Raw genomic sequence first — 15177 nt, 5'->3', positions numbered from 1 at the left:
ACTATGTGACTACATATTCAGAATTTCTTTTTAAAAATATATTTTTACTGATTCAGAGAGGAAGTGAGAGAGAGATAGAAACATCAAAGATAAGAGAGAATCATCAATCAGCTATCTCCTGCATGCCCCACACTGGGGATTGATCCGGTAACCCGGACACATGCTTCGACTGGGAATTGAACTGTGAGCTTCTGATTCATAAGTCAACACTCAACCACTGAGCCACACTGGCAAGGCCATATTCAGAATTTCTTGTTGTTTGATTTTGCTGCTTTTTTCCAGTCTATGAACAAAAATGATAGCACAGGTATAGAGATTAGACTATTCTTTTGACCATCCTCCATAGGGCGCTCTTGATGTCTCTGTTCCTCAGGCTGTATATGAAGGGGTTCAGCATGGGGTTGACCACAGTGTACATCACTGAGGCCACCGCATCCTTCTTCAGGGAAGATGAGACAGCTGAACTGAGGTACACACCAAGGCCTGTTCCATAAAATAAGCAAACAACTGACAAGTGAGAGCCACAGGTGGAGAAGGCTTTATACTTCCCACCTGCTGATGGGACTCTCAGAATGGAGGACACAATTCTATAGTAAGTGAAAAGGATCCATGAGAGTGGAACACCACCAAAGATGGCTCCAATAAAGTAGATCAATATGTCATTGGTAGAGGTGTCAGAACAAGCAAGGTTGAAGAGTTGAGAAGGTTCACAAAAGAAATGAGGGATTTCCACATCTGCACAGAAGCTAAGTTGTGACACCAGGTAGTAGTGCAGCTGGGAGTCCAAAAGGCTGATGGAAAATGACAGCAGGACCAACAAGCCACAGAGGTGAGGGCTCATGATGACCAGGTAGTGTAGGGGCTGACAAATGGCCACCAACCGGTCATAGGCCATCACAGCCAGGAGTAGACTGTCTAAACATCCAAAAAGAGAATAACAGGTAGCCTGAGTTAGGCAGCCTGCATAGGTGATGGATTTGCTGTGTGTCTGGAGGTTCAGCAGCATCTTGGGGACTGTAGTGGTGCTGAAACCGATGTCAGCCAAGGACAAATTGGAAAGGAAGAAGTACATAGGTGTGTGGAGGTGGGAGTCAGAGATGACAGCCAGGATAATGAGTAGGTTCCCAAGCATGGTCACCAGGTACATGGACAGGAACAGCCCAAACAGAAGAGGCTGCAGTTCTGGATCATCTGAGAGTCCCAGGAGGAGGAATTCAGAGTCAGCTGTTCGATTCTGTGGTTCTATGCAGATAGGACACATTTTGAAAAATAAGAGAGTATTAAATAAATGGAACAAGTGTACAGGTGCCCATACTTTGGATTCAAGCGATTCATAAATGAAGTATTTACAGTTAAGAACCATACACCCTCTCCTTTTATTACCTTCAGCGACATTTCTCAGTTGTTAACTTTTTTAGAACTCTTTCCTTATTAATGTCTGGGCTATTCACCTGTTTCCATATACACCCACTTAAGAGACACTGGGTCAATAAATATTAGAGATAAAAGAACATTTTGAGACTACAAGTCCATGAACAGAGTAAAATATCAGCCTTTCACTTTTGAAGGAAAAATATGGAATGAGAAATATTCTTTTCTAAGACAAAAATCATTATAATTAAATGACACTAAGAGGTTGAATGTACTTTATCTCACCCAAATGCAGTATAAGAAATGCTTTTAACTTGGAATGTAGTATAGAGGAGCTAAAACCACATTAACTGTATTCTAACTTAAAATAAAATATTCATAATCAGATAGCATTTTTATATGGCAGTTATCATTAAGGTTTTCATCTTTATTTGGTTGTATGACATCCATCTTCCACAGAAATAAGTGCTTATTTAAATGTGTGGATTGTCTGGTCAAATTCCACTCAAATATAAGTCACATATAATTATTTGTTCTTGGTGGACTTTACATTTTGAAAAATATGTTTGTGTTAAATGCACAAAATCATACAGCACCACTGATCCTAAAGATGGTATTAATTTAGAATGCATCAATTATCCTATATAATAAAAGCTTAATATGCTAAGTGTCCAGTCGTCTGATCATCCGTTCAATCAAAGCATAATATGCTAATGGTATGCTTAGGCCACTCAACTGCTCGCTATGACGTGCCCTGACTACCAGGGGGCAGACACTCTGACTGGTAAGTTAGCTTGCTGCTGGGGTCCGGCCAGTCAGGACTGAGTGCAATGGGCCAGACAAGCCCTGGAGCCCTCCCACGATCCCTCCCCGGCTGGCCAACCTCCAGCATCCCTCCCAGGCCCCCATGGTGCACTAGTGGGGTCCCTCGGCCTGCCCTGTGCCCTCTTGCAATCTGGGCTAAGGGACTCCCCCCACCACCAACGCCTGAGTGCACAAATTTGTGCACCGGGCCTCTAGTTAAATAATAACTTTCATGAATACTCTGTACTTACTTTTCTTTTTTGAAAGGTTATTTTCCATAAGTGATACAGAATCTCAGAGAAACATCTGAGATTGAGTTTGCACTTTTCTGTTTTGGTTCAGAGTGGATGGGTAAAACTTCTTAAATTTGTCTCTAGTCACAAACATTTGTGACGGATTGATTTCTCATCAAAACCAACTCTCCAATGAACAGTTGAGAAATTTAGGACCAAAGGCAGGCCTCAAATCTTATGTTCACATTTTTATGCCAGTTTAAGAGCTTTCCAAGTCAACTCTTTCTTACAGAGGGATTGCATTTCTCCTAAATTCATCCTCCTGAAGGCAACTTGGGTAATTTCTTTTGTCAGGTCAAAATATGATATAATTACTGAAGTATTACTTTGTCAAAATATTTATTCCTCCCTCGTGCACTGCTGGTGGGAATGCAGACTGGTGCAGCCACTGTGGAGAACAGTATGGAGTTTCCTCAAAAAAAAACTAAAAATGGAACTCCCATTTGACCCAGTGATCCCACTTCTAGGAATATATCCAAAGAAACTAGAAACACCAATTAGAAAGGATACATGCACCCCTATGTTCATAACAGCACAATTCACCATAGCTTAGATTTGGAAACAGCCTAAGTGCCCATCAGCAGATGAGTGGATTAAAAAACTGGTACATCTACACAATGGAATACTATGCTGCGGTAAAAAAGAAGGAGTTGTTACCATTTGCAACAGCATGGATGGAACTGGAGAGCATTATGCTAAGTGAAATAAGCCAGGCAGAGAAAGATAAACATCACATGATCTCACTCATTTGTGGAATATAATGAATGGCATAGACTGAGGAACAAGAACAGATCCAGAGACAGAGAAACATCGATCAGACCGTCAAACCTCAGAGGGAAGGTAGGGGAGGGTGGGGGTAAGAGGGAGAGATCAACCAAAGGACTTATATGCATGCATATAAGCCTAACCAATGGACACAGACAACAGGGGGGTGAGGGCATGAGTAGGGGTAATGGGGGGCCGTTAATGGGGGAATAAGGACACATGTAACACCTTAATCAATAAAGAAATTTAAAAAATATTTATTCCTTTGTGTGACATGCTAGATTCCTATGGATATATCTGAGCATTTCTATTTTTTAAATACTACCTAACTTTACTTAAGTAAACAATATTATAATAAACTATTTTTGCATTTTTAAAATGATGTAATTTGGGAAAAACTAAAAGGGATAAAAGAACAAAGACTGCTATTACAAACACTTGGGTTGTTTGTTCATCTGTAAAATAGGTATAATAATTGAACTGACCTTAGAGGGTTGTTGTAAAAAATAAAATAAAATTATAAGTATGAAATACATAAACATTGGTTATCAATGGTATTTGATCATTATAATTATCTATCCATCTTTTAAAATTTAATGATGGGCTGGCTATAACCTAGAACCAATTAAACCAGAATTTCTACATGTAAGTCCTTTGGGCATATTAACATATAGCCAGTGTAGGGAATCATTGCCAGGCTATTAATAAATGTTGTATTAATACTACCTACTATTATCAGTACATTTTTAGCTAGTTCCCATATTAAAATGTAAATATTTAATAATATGCTATAGAACTCATATTTTTAAAATATGTTTTTATTGTTTTTTTGAGAGAGAGAGGAATGGAGGAGAGAGATAGAAACATTGATAAGAAATATAGATCCTGCACATCCCCTACTCGGGATAGAGACTGAAACCCTGGCATGTGCCCTGACTAGGAATCAATTGAGATCTCCTGGTGCACAGGACAACACTCAATCCACTGTGCTACACTGGCCGGGCAGAACTCATATTTATCATTGATAAAACTTGAGGGCATTTTGCTATCCCTGCATGATTTCCCCCTGCACTTCAGTTGTTCAAAGACAAATACTGTCATAAATTTAGTGGATGTATTTTCCTTTCAATATATTTATAACATTAGTATTGAGTTATGTATTCATAAGCAGTTTTCTTGAAAACTTACCTAAATACTCTCATACTACGTTTACTATTCCCTACGTTCTCATTTACCACAGCATTGCATTTCAAGTCTCTCTGTGAAATACACACATCGATTTCAGCACTTTAAATGATGCTTAGTGTTACCTGAGGAATAAACTACATTTTATTTTTCAATTTTTTATTATGACAGGGCTAAGAAAATTCTTAAGCCTCTTCTCCACATCATACATGTGAAAATATTCTAAAGACATATGCATAAAAGATAATTGATTAAATTGAAAATTTTGATATATGGGCAATTTTACTATTAATTACCTATACTAGTTTTCCCAATAGAATAATTAGGCAAAATCAACTACATGCTCTGATTGCCAAGGTATAAAATTAGAAAGTTTCCTGAAGTCTTACTAGCCATAGTCTTTTCAGGATAGAGCTATGAAAATACCCATCTTGTATAGGGAATGATGTTTTGATAGCTCACGTTTATAAAATGTGCTAAAAAATTAATTACTATCCACAGAAAACCCTACGATTCTACATCCATAAAGGTCCCTGCAAACCACAGATGAACTCACCAAATCCCAAGAGAAAGAATTGGTGGTGGTACCCTTGTTTGAAAAGAAACAATCATTGTGCCACAGTGGAGGGGACAGAGTCCTGGTCTGGGAATCAGGAGGCCTGTGTCTGAGTCCCACAGCTGTCACCCACTAAGTGGGAAGTGTGGGTAAGTCCTTCCACCTCTCTGTGCTGGTATCTCTTACATAGAAATGGGAAAATAACACCCGTCTCTGGCAAATGTGTGGCATCAAACAGAGGTTTGCCTTTAAATAAATGTTCAGTCTTGTTTTAAATCACATTGAAATAGTGGGTTTGTTGATGAAAATCAATCCCAGGAAAGGCTGAAGGACATTTTATTCTATTATATGGCACAGAAAGGTAGAAGCCTCTCATGTCCCAGGTAATTCACTCATGGAATGAGTGGAAATCCTGAAATGTGTCTCAGTCCACACAATAAGATTTACTTCCCTTTTCCTCTCTCTTTTTATTTTTATGAAAATCTCCACCATTTTTCTTTGTATTTAAATCTGTGGATTTTATTAAATGGGAAATGATAGGTTTCTTAGAAAATCCCTGACATAGATGCATAAAAACACTGTTTTGTCCTCTGCTAGCCCCAGGAGGCATTGCTGAAAGGAGGGAAATTACTGAAAAAAAAAAAAGCACTGGGCTTGTGGAAGTTATGTCACCCACACACTGTTTCTGAGATCCAAGGAAGACTCTATTCAATATTTAGCAGAGATTGTTGTTCTCTGCTAAGCATAGGATAGGCCCTGGGGATCAGAAATGAATGAGACTCAGTTATTTCCCTCCAGCTATTCAGATTCTACCTATAAGGTCAAAAATACCTGAATCTTTCCATACTGGTGGCCTCCCAGCTGTTTTTCCTAACCCCCCTGTTTGTCCTAATGATGGGGGCGAAATGCTCCTGACAGTCCCTTCTCCATCCATCACCTCCACAGTACTCACTGGGCAGTTCTGTCTCTGCTGGAGTCTGAACAAGGAGTGGGAATCCACTGCCCCAGTCCTGCCTGGCAAGCAATGAAGGTTCAGGTTCCATCAAGACTGGCAGGACGTCAGAGTTAGTCATGGGCTCCTGATGCAGTGGATGGGAGAGGAGAAGACTCAGATGTGAAACCCCCTGGACTGAGACGGGAACCTGAAGGGCTGGAGGCACAGCTGATTATCTATTGCTGCATGGCCCTGGGAGCTCAATGCACAGAGCTCATAATTAGTCAGATGGTTCGGCATTATCCCAATCTCTGAGGACTTGATGTTGTTAATAATAGAGGAAAAGGGAGTGTACTTTTTAAGGGTTTGGGCCCTTCCTCGTCTCAAAAGAAAGCTTCCCTGTGCGTCTCACTTCCAGCTTCCTAGTTGCAGAGATTTTATAAACTCAAACAATTTTTTTCAATTAACAGAAGCAATGTGTATTTGTATGTGTACACATTCATTAAATTGATCATTCTATGTAGGGATAATTATGTTTTCTATACCAAGGATAATATTTGATTTCTAGTTTGCCATTTAAGATTTTTGTTTCTAAATAAACACTCCCACATTTTTTTTTCTATAAAAACTTTGGGATTTCACGTGTTGAAGTATGTTTTTTCTTTTCTTATTTTGAAAGACAGCCAAAGTTCTACTTTTTCTGTAGAAATTATGTATGTTGTTACATTAGACAACCACCTATTTTGATATACCCACTTGACAATTTTCTTAAATCCTACAGGGGATTTCACAGATGCCTGTTTTCTAAATGTAGGGCTGCAGTCATCGTGTCTTTTAAGAAATTCAATTTATTGGGGTGACATCCTATCTAATAAAAGAGTAATATGCAAAGTAACCATAACTCAGTTACACCCACAAGCCATGCCCACCAGCCACGCCTGCCAGCCAATCAGGAGGGAGTATGCAAATTAACCCAACCAAGATGGCTGCGGCCACAGAGAGCAGGAGGGAGGCTTGGATTTCCCTGGCAATGGAGGAAGCCAAGCTTTCTGCACACCCTGGCCAGCCCAGGCCTCCACTCCAGGCTCGAAAATTTCAATTATAGAAGATAAATAAATCCCAACAAAAATGGCGGCAGCCACGGAGCTGGAGAGAGCAGGAGGCTAGGGCTGCCCCTGGCGATGGAGGAAGCCAAGCTTCTGCAGCCCTGGCCTGCCTTAGCCTCTGCTTAAGGCTACAAAGATTCAATTATGGAAAATAAATAAATCCCAACAGAAATGGCTGCCACCATTGAGCTAGCAGAAGGCTTGGCTGCGCTCCAGGCTACAAAGTTTCAATTGTAGAAGATAAATAAATCCCGGATACCAGGGCCTCCGCTTGGGTCGCCGGGGGGTATGGCCAGCCTGCACACCACCACAGGCACCTCCCCCAGGCCGCCCCATGCCCAAGGGAACCCCCACCCTGATCCGGGACACCCTTCAGGGCAAACCAGCTGGCCCCACCCATGCACCAGGCCTCTATCCTATCTAATAAAAGAGTAATATGCAGATTGACCACCACTCCAACACACAAGATGGCTGCCCCCATGTGGATACAAGATGGCCACCACAAGATGGCCAGCAGGGGAGGGCAGTTGGGAGGGACCAGGCCTGCAGGGAAGGGCAGTTAGGGGTGACCAGGCCTGCAGGGGAGCAGTTAGGCATCAATCAGGCTGGCAGGGGAGTGGTTAGGGGGTGATCAGGCTGGCAGGCAGAAGCAGTTAGGAGCAATCAGGAAGGCAGGCAGGCAAGCAGTTGGGATCCAGCAGTCCTGGATTGCGAGAGGGATGTCCGACTGCCCATTTAGGCCTGATCCTAGTAGGGATCGGGCCTAAACGGGCAGTTGGACATCCCTCGAGGGGTCCCAGATTGGAGAGGGTGCAGGATGGGCTGAGGAACACCCCCACCCCTGTGCACAAATTTCGTGCACCAGGCCTCTAGTTTCTTAATAAAATTGCATAGGTTTCAGGTGTGCAATTCTGTAATGCATCATCTGTATATTGAATTGTGTGTTCACCACCCCAAGTCAAGTCTCCTTCCATCACCATTTATGCCAGGACCCTTTACCCTCTTCTATCTCCCCCCACAACCCTTTCCCTCTGGTAATCACTATTCTGGTGTCTGTGTCTATGAGGTTGTGTGTCATCGCTGTTTTCTTAATCCCTTCACCTCTTTCACATGCACCCCTGGCCCCCTTCTTCTTTAAGAACTGTCAGTCTGTTCTCTGTATCTATGAGTATGTTCTTAATTGGTTTGTTAGTTTATTTTATTCATTAGATTCCACATAAAAGTGAAATTATATGATTACTTGTCTTTCTCTGACTTATGTGGTACTTGTTTTTCACTTAGCATAATACTCTCTAGCAACAACGACAACAACAAATTATTTTTTTAAAAAAAGAAAGAAAAAATAGCCAAGAGGTAAGATTTCCTTTTCTTTTTTAATATAACAGTAATATTCCATTGTATAAGTGTACCACAGCTTTTTTATGCACTCAGATATTAATGGGCACTGGGGCTGCTACCAAGTCTTGGCTATTGTAAATAATGTGGCAATGAACATAAGGATCTTTCAAATTAGTGTTTTGGGTTTCTTCAGCTACACTTCCAAAAGTGGAATCACTGGGCCATCAGACAGTTCCATTTTAAGTTTTTTGTGGTAACTCCATACTGTTTCCCACAGTGCCTGTACCAACCCGCATTCCCTTTTCTACACATCCTCGCCAACACTTACTGTTTGTTGATTTATTGATGATAGTCATCCTGACAGATGTGAAGTGATATACTCATTGTGGTTTTGATTTGCATTTATCTGATGATTAGTAACATTGAGCATCTTTTCATGTCCACTGCCCATCTTATGTCCTCTATGGAGAAGTGTCTATTCAGGTCCTTTTCCTGTTTTTTAATTGGATTGTTTTTGTTTTGTTTTTGCTGTTGAGTTGTTTAAGTTGTTTATAAATTTTGGTTAGTAAACCTTATCAGACCTATCATTGGTGAATATATTCTCCCAGTCAGTGGGTTGTCTTTTCATTTTCTTGATGGTATACTTAGCTGTGCAAAAACTTTTTAGTTTTATGTAGTCTCATTTTTTAATTTTTTTTATTTTATTTCCCTTGCCTGAGGAGACATATCAGAAAAAATATTGCTCTGAAAAATGTCTGAGATTTTACTGCCTATGTTTTCTTCAAGGATTTTTTTTATGGTTTTGAGTCTGAAATTAAAGTTTTAATCAATTTTGAGTTTATTCTTCTGTACAATGTAAGAAGGAGGTCTGGTTTTGTTTTTTTGCAGGTATCTGTCCCATTTTTTCAACACCATTTTTGAATAGATTATCTTTATTGTATGTTCTTGCCTTCTTTGTCAAGTGTTAATTGACCATAAAGGCATGGGTTTCCTTCTAGGCTCTTTATTCTATTCCATTGACCTTTATGTCTGTTTTTATGCCAGTACAATGCTGTTTTGATTACTATAGCGTTGCAGTAAAATTTGATATCAGGTAGCATGATTCCTTTAACTTTGTTCTTCTTTACCAAGATTGCTCTATCTATTTGGGGTCTTTTGTGCTTCCATATACACTTTGGAAATATTTGTTCTACTTCTGTGAACTACGCCATTGGTATCTTGATAGGAATGATGTTGAATTTATACATTGCTTTGGCTAATTTGGACATTTTAATGATGTTAATTCTTCCTACCCCAAAACACAGTATATGCTTCCTTTTATTTGTATCTTCTTCAATTTCTTTCTTAAGTATCTCATAAGTTTCTGAGTAGAGGTCTTTTATATCCTTGGTTAAATTTATTCCTAGGGATTTTTTATGCAACTGTAAATCAGATTGTTTTCTTCATTTTCCTTTCTAATAGTTCATTGTTGATATATAAAAGTGCAACTGATTTCTGGATATTTATTTTTGCCCTTCTAATTTACTGCATTTATTTATCAGTTCTAGTAGTGTTTTTGGTGGAATCCTTAGGTTTCTCTATATACAGTATCATGTCTTGAGCAAATAATCACGGTTTTACATTTTCCTTTCCAATTCAGATGTCTTTTATTTCTTCTACTTGTCTGATTGCCTTGGCTAGGACTTCCAGTGCTATGCTGATAAGACTGGTGAAAGTGGACATCCCTGTCTTCTTCCTGATCTTCAGGGAAACACTTTCAGTTTTTGCCTCTTGAGTATAATGTCGGCTCTGGTTTTGTCACATATAGCCTTCATTGTGTTGAGGTATGTCCCCTCTATTCCACTTTGCTGAGAATTTATATCATAGATGGGTGTTGGATTTTAAGATGGTATGTTTCTAGGAATTTATCCATGTCACCCAGATTGTTTAATTTGTTGCCATACAGTTGTTTGTAATATGGTCTTATTATCTCTTGTATTTCCCTGGAGTCAGTTGTTACTTCTTGTCTTTCATTTCTAACTTTCATTACTTGGGTCCACTTTTCTTTCCTTTTTTTAAAAAATTTCTTTATTGATTAAGGTATTACATATTTGTCCTCATACCCCCATTCCCATCTCAAACCCCTCCCTACGCATGCCCCCACCCCCCTATTGTCTGTGACCACTGGTTAGGCTTATATGCATGCATACAAGTCCTTTGGTTGACCTCTCCCCCTTACCCCCACCCTCCCCTACCTTCCCTCTGAGGTTTGACAGTCTCATCGATGCTTCCCTGTCTCTGGGTCTGTTTTTGTTCATCAGTTTATGTTGTTCAATATTTCCCCTAGATGAGTGAGATCATGTGATACTAGAAATACACTTATAAGAACCGAAAATGAGACAAGCAATAATTGTTATGCTGAGAGACAAATGAATCAGTCTGTAGTGAGTTTTTTTCTGGGCCAACAGTTCTTTTGAGTCCCAAATTCAATGTCATACAGTTCCTTATGTGTACATGTCAGCGATGATATTTCAGTTCTGGATGGTGGACAAATGTTGGTAATGCAGGTCCGACCCTCTCTGGTTTGCTCCTGGGCAACCTGCAGCAACGCACAGCTGCTGACTGCTAGTATGGCGAGGCATTGTCAGCATCTTCCATCTCTGGACTGTTTCTCTTCTGTCTTCATGGCTGGAGCAGCTCTGTCAATTCCTCTCTGTTGCAGGAATCCACATGGTCTTGGAGGTGTTTTCTGAAAATATGCAAACATATTCTCGACCAAAAGTTAATAAAGGAATCTTTTCTATAAATTTGACTTGGGATCCTTTTTCATTTTTTGCCCAAATGATTTTCCTTTGGCTTGTTTTGACACCGTGTGTGTTTTTCATGGGTGTCTTGCTATTAGCATTACAAATGAAAGTTAATTTTCTAAAGTAAAAATTTTCTAGATGTAATTTACTTACAGGATATTTTTCCTTACATGATATTCTTCTACTATCCCCCCTTTTTTGATTTAAATATTATGAGGCTTTTGGAAATTTTATAATGTAGTCTTGATAGCTTTTAAATTTTAATTTTTTGCACTAAAATATGACTGCTTTAGGTTCATTACATGTTATGCAATTTTACCATGAGATGAACTACCAATATAAATCTTAGTTAACACTTTAGGAACAGCTTTTTGTCCAGTACTATTAATTTTTCTAGAATATTTGCTTATTTCAGTTAGCCAATTTAAATTAGTCTGGGAACTTGACTACTATTTTACTGTCAAATTTAATACTCTAACAACAATCTTATTTTACCCTGTAAATATTAGTGGAAAGGATTATTTGCCTTCTTGAGTAGGCCCTGAGCATTCCTGGTGCTAGGCTGGATTTAGATATCAAAAAAAACCCACTTCCCCACACCATGGGTACAAGACAACTCAAACAAGTCTTGCTGTAGTGAGAGGGCAGTTGCTGTTGGCCAAGTCTCTGTCTGTTGCCTGGGTCCCGATTTGAGCTGGGCATGGGAAGCAAAGCACCCATGGGGGCAGGAGACCTCCCTCAAAAGGGGTGAGGGTTCAGGCCCCTGCAAAGTTGGGGGGGGGGGTGAGGGTCTGAGCCCCACCTCTGTTGATCCCCAAGTTCTCTCCTGATGGCCCCTCTGCGACTGTGCCTGTCTTAGGTTGTTCCTTCCTTGAGGAATCTTACCCTTCTCTGGCTAACCAGCCATCCTCCGGGGCCAAGCAGGGTGATGTGAGGTTCAGTTCTGTCTCCTTGGTGGCCTATGCCCCCATGGCCTCCACGCCCAGCACCTGCCTTGGGATCCCCTCGCTTGCTGGAGGGGCCCAGGCACTAATCACATATCTTGGGGAACCCAGGTTTCTTCTCCAGGGAGGGCCCAGCTCACCCCATTGGGCGAGAGACAGATCCATGGTAACAGCCACCATGAGGCTTCAACCTCGGCATGAAAAGAAAGCTCAGGCAACAGCTGTGGGTAATTGGATTGTGAGAAGAGGGTCCGTCTTGGCCAAAAGGGCAAGAGGGGCCAATATAGAATGCTCAGGTGCCTTCCCAGGGGCCCTCTACACAGTGGAAGGGATTAAATCCTTTCATGTCCTTTTTAAATTGCTGCCAGACATTCAAAGAATTAGTTTGTAAGTTTGTTTGGGATAATTGTACATTATGCTGTTGTAATTCTAAAATATCAAGAGATGTGTTACCTTTGTCTCCAAGCACCAAGAAGATGATATTTTGTTGATTCCCAAGGGTGCGAGGTACTAATATAGGTAATGGGGGTAATACAAATCTGGGAAAAAATTATAATGCCATTGTAGAATAATATCATGTAAGGATATTCTTTGCTCTGGGCCATGGCAATTCCATTTCAAACTGGCTGTCAATTTCTTTTTGTATAGACAAGGTCTTAGTTACATTTTCTGCACCTCTCCCAGGAGCAAGTAGTGATAGTCCCTTCCTTTGGTGTCCACGCAAGCCAGAAACCTCTCTTTAATTTTACAAACAAAGGAGCAGTGGTTTGATTTTGTGTCATACAAAAGGGAAGCTGGGTTGTGACCCCTGTGTAATTATACTTCCTTGCCCCACCCATGGTCCTCCTGGATGACCAAGGTGTTTGGTATTATTGGTGACTACATTAGGAGGGGGATCAGCCATGTAAGGGGTCTTACCCATGAAGGGTTAGGAACATAAGTCCAAAATACTTCCCCATTTGCCCCAGGTAATATTACCGTAGAGCTGATGACTGCTAGCATGGCAAGAAAGACATTCTCAGGCATTTTTGGGGTTCTGGTTACCTCACAATTTCTTTTCAATTTTTTTTTTCATTTTTTTAAATTTTTTTTACGTATGTGTGCTTATTCCCCCATTACCTCCCTCCCCATTACCCCCACTCATGCCCCACCCCCCTGTTGTCTGTGTCCATTGATTAGGCTCATATGCATGCACACAAGTCCCTTGGTTGATCTCTCCCCCGTTCTCCCACCGACCCCCTCCTTCCCTGAGGTTTGAGGTTCTGATTGACGTTTCTCAGTCTCTGGATCTGTTCTTGTTCATCAGTCTATGCCGTTAATTATATTCCACAAATGAGTGAGATCATGTGATATTTATCTTTCTCTGCCTGGCTTATTTCACTTAGCATAATGCTCTCCATCTCCATCCATGTTGTTGCAAATGGTAGGAACTCCTTCTTTTTTACCGCAGCGTAGTATTCCATTGTGTAGATATACCCCAGTTTTTAATCCACTCATCTGCTGATGGGCACTTAGGCTGTTTCCAAATCTTAGCTATGGTAAATTGTGCTGCTATGAACATAGGGGTGCATATATCCTTTTTGATTGGTGTTTCTAGTTTCTTGGGATATATTCCTAGAAGTGGGATCACTGGGTCAAATGGGAGTTCCATTTTTAGTTTTTTGAGGAAACTCCATACTGTTCTCCACAGTGGCTGCATCAGTCTGCATTCCTACCAGCAGTGAAAAGAGTTCCTTTTTCTCCACATCCTCGCCAACACTTGTCATTTATTGATTTGTTGATGATTGCCATTCTGACAGGTGTGAGATGGTACCGCATTGTTGTTTTGATTTGCATCTCTCTGATGATTAGTGACTTTGAGCAGGTTTTCATATGTCTCTTGGCCTTCCTTCTGTCCCTTTCGAAAAGTGTCTATTAGATCAGTTGCCCATTTTTTGATTGGGTTGCTTATCTTCTTTTTGTTAAGTTGTATGAGTTCTCTGTAAATGTTGGAGATTAAATCCTTATCCTTGATATCATTGGCAAATATGTTCTCCCATGCAGTGGGCTTTCTTGTTGTTTTATTGATGGTTTCCTTTTCTGTGCAAAAGCTTTTTATTTTGATGTAGTCCCATTTGTTTATTTTCTCTTTAGTTTCCATTGCCCTAGGAGCAGTATCAGTGAAGAAGTTCCTTCAGCATATGTCTGAGATTTTTCTGCCTGTGGGTTCCTCTAGTATTTTTATGGTTTCCCATCTTGTGTTTAAGTCCTGTATCCATTTTGAGTTTATTTTTGTGTATGGTGTAAGTTGGTAATCTATCTTCATTTTTTTGCATGTATCTGTCCAATTTTCCCAACACCATTTGTTAAAGAGACTGTCTTGACTCCATTGTATGTTCATGCCTCCTTTGTCAAATATTAATTGGGCATAGTGGTTTGGGTCGATTTCTGGGTTCTCTATTCTATTCCATTGATCTATATGTCTGTTCTTGTGCCAGTACCAGGCTGTTTTAAGAACAGTGGCTTTGTAATACAGCTTGATATCTGCTATTGAGATCCCCCCTACTTTGTTCTTCTTTCTCAGGATTGCTGCACCTATTTGGGGTCTTTTTTTATTCCAGATGAATTTTTTGAAGGTTTGTTCCAGGTCTGTGAAATACGCCATTGGTATTTTAATGGGAAGTGCATTGAATTTATAGGTTGCTTTGGGTAGTATGGACATTTTGATGATGTTAATTCTACCAATCCATGTACATGGTATGTTCTTCCATCTGTTTATATCTTCCTCTATCTTTTTTTTTTCAGTGTCCTGTAGTTTTCCACTATAGGTCTTTTACCTCCTTAGTAAAGTTTATTCCTAGGTATCTTAATTTTTTTTGGCGCGATGGTAAATGGGATTGCTTTTTTAGTCTCTCTTTCTGTAAGTTCGTTATTGGTGTATAGAAATGCCATAGATTTCTTGGCGTTAATTTTGTATCCTGCTACAATGCCAAATTCATTTATTAAGTCTAATAATTTTTTGATGGAGTCTTTAGGGTTTTCTATGTATAGTATCATGTCATCTGCAAATAAGGACAGCTTTACTTCTTCTTTTCCAATTTGGATGCCTTTCATTT

General features: G+C 40.1%; 1 protein-coding gene across 1 annotated transcript; it reads right to left on the bottom strand.

Moving 5' to 3' along the window:
* Positions 1–316: 316 nt before the first annotated feature.
* Positions 317–1261, bottom strand: LOC308251418 (olfactory receptor 7E178-like; the record flags this gene model as incomplete). The annotated part of the gene is made up of 1 exon (XM_080674804.1): positions 317–1261. The coding sequence occupies one exon, from the start codon at positions 1259–1261 to the stop codon at positions 317–319; it is 945 nt and encodes a 314-aa protein (XP_080530930.1).
* Between the last annotated feature and the right edge of the window lie 13916 nt (positions 1262–15177).

This window comes from Plecotus auritus (assembly GCF_963455305.1).
Source record: "Plecotus auritus genome assembly, chromosome: 6".
Lineage (NCBI taxonomy): Eukaryota > Metazoa > Chordata > Mammalia > Chiroptera > Vespertilionidae > Plecotus > Plecotus auritus.
The sequence above is the reverse complement of the archived record's forward strand: the minus strand, read 5'-3'. Positions and strand labels throughout refer to the sequence as shown.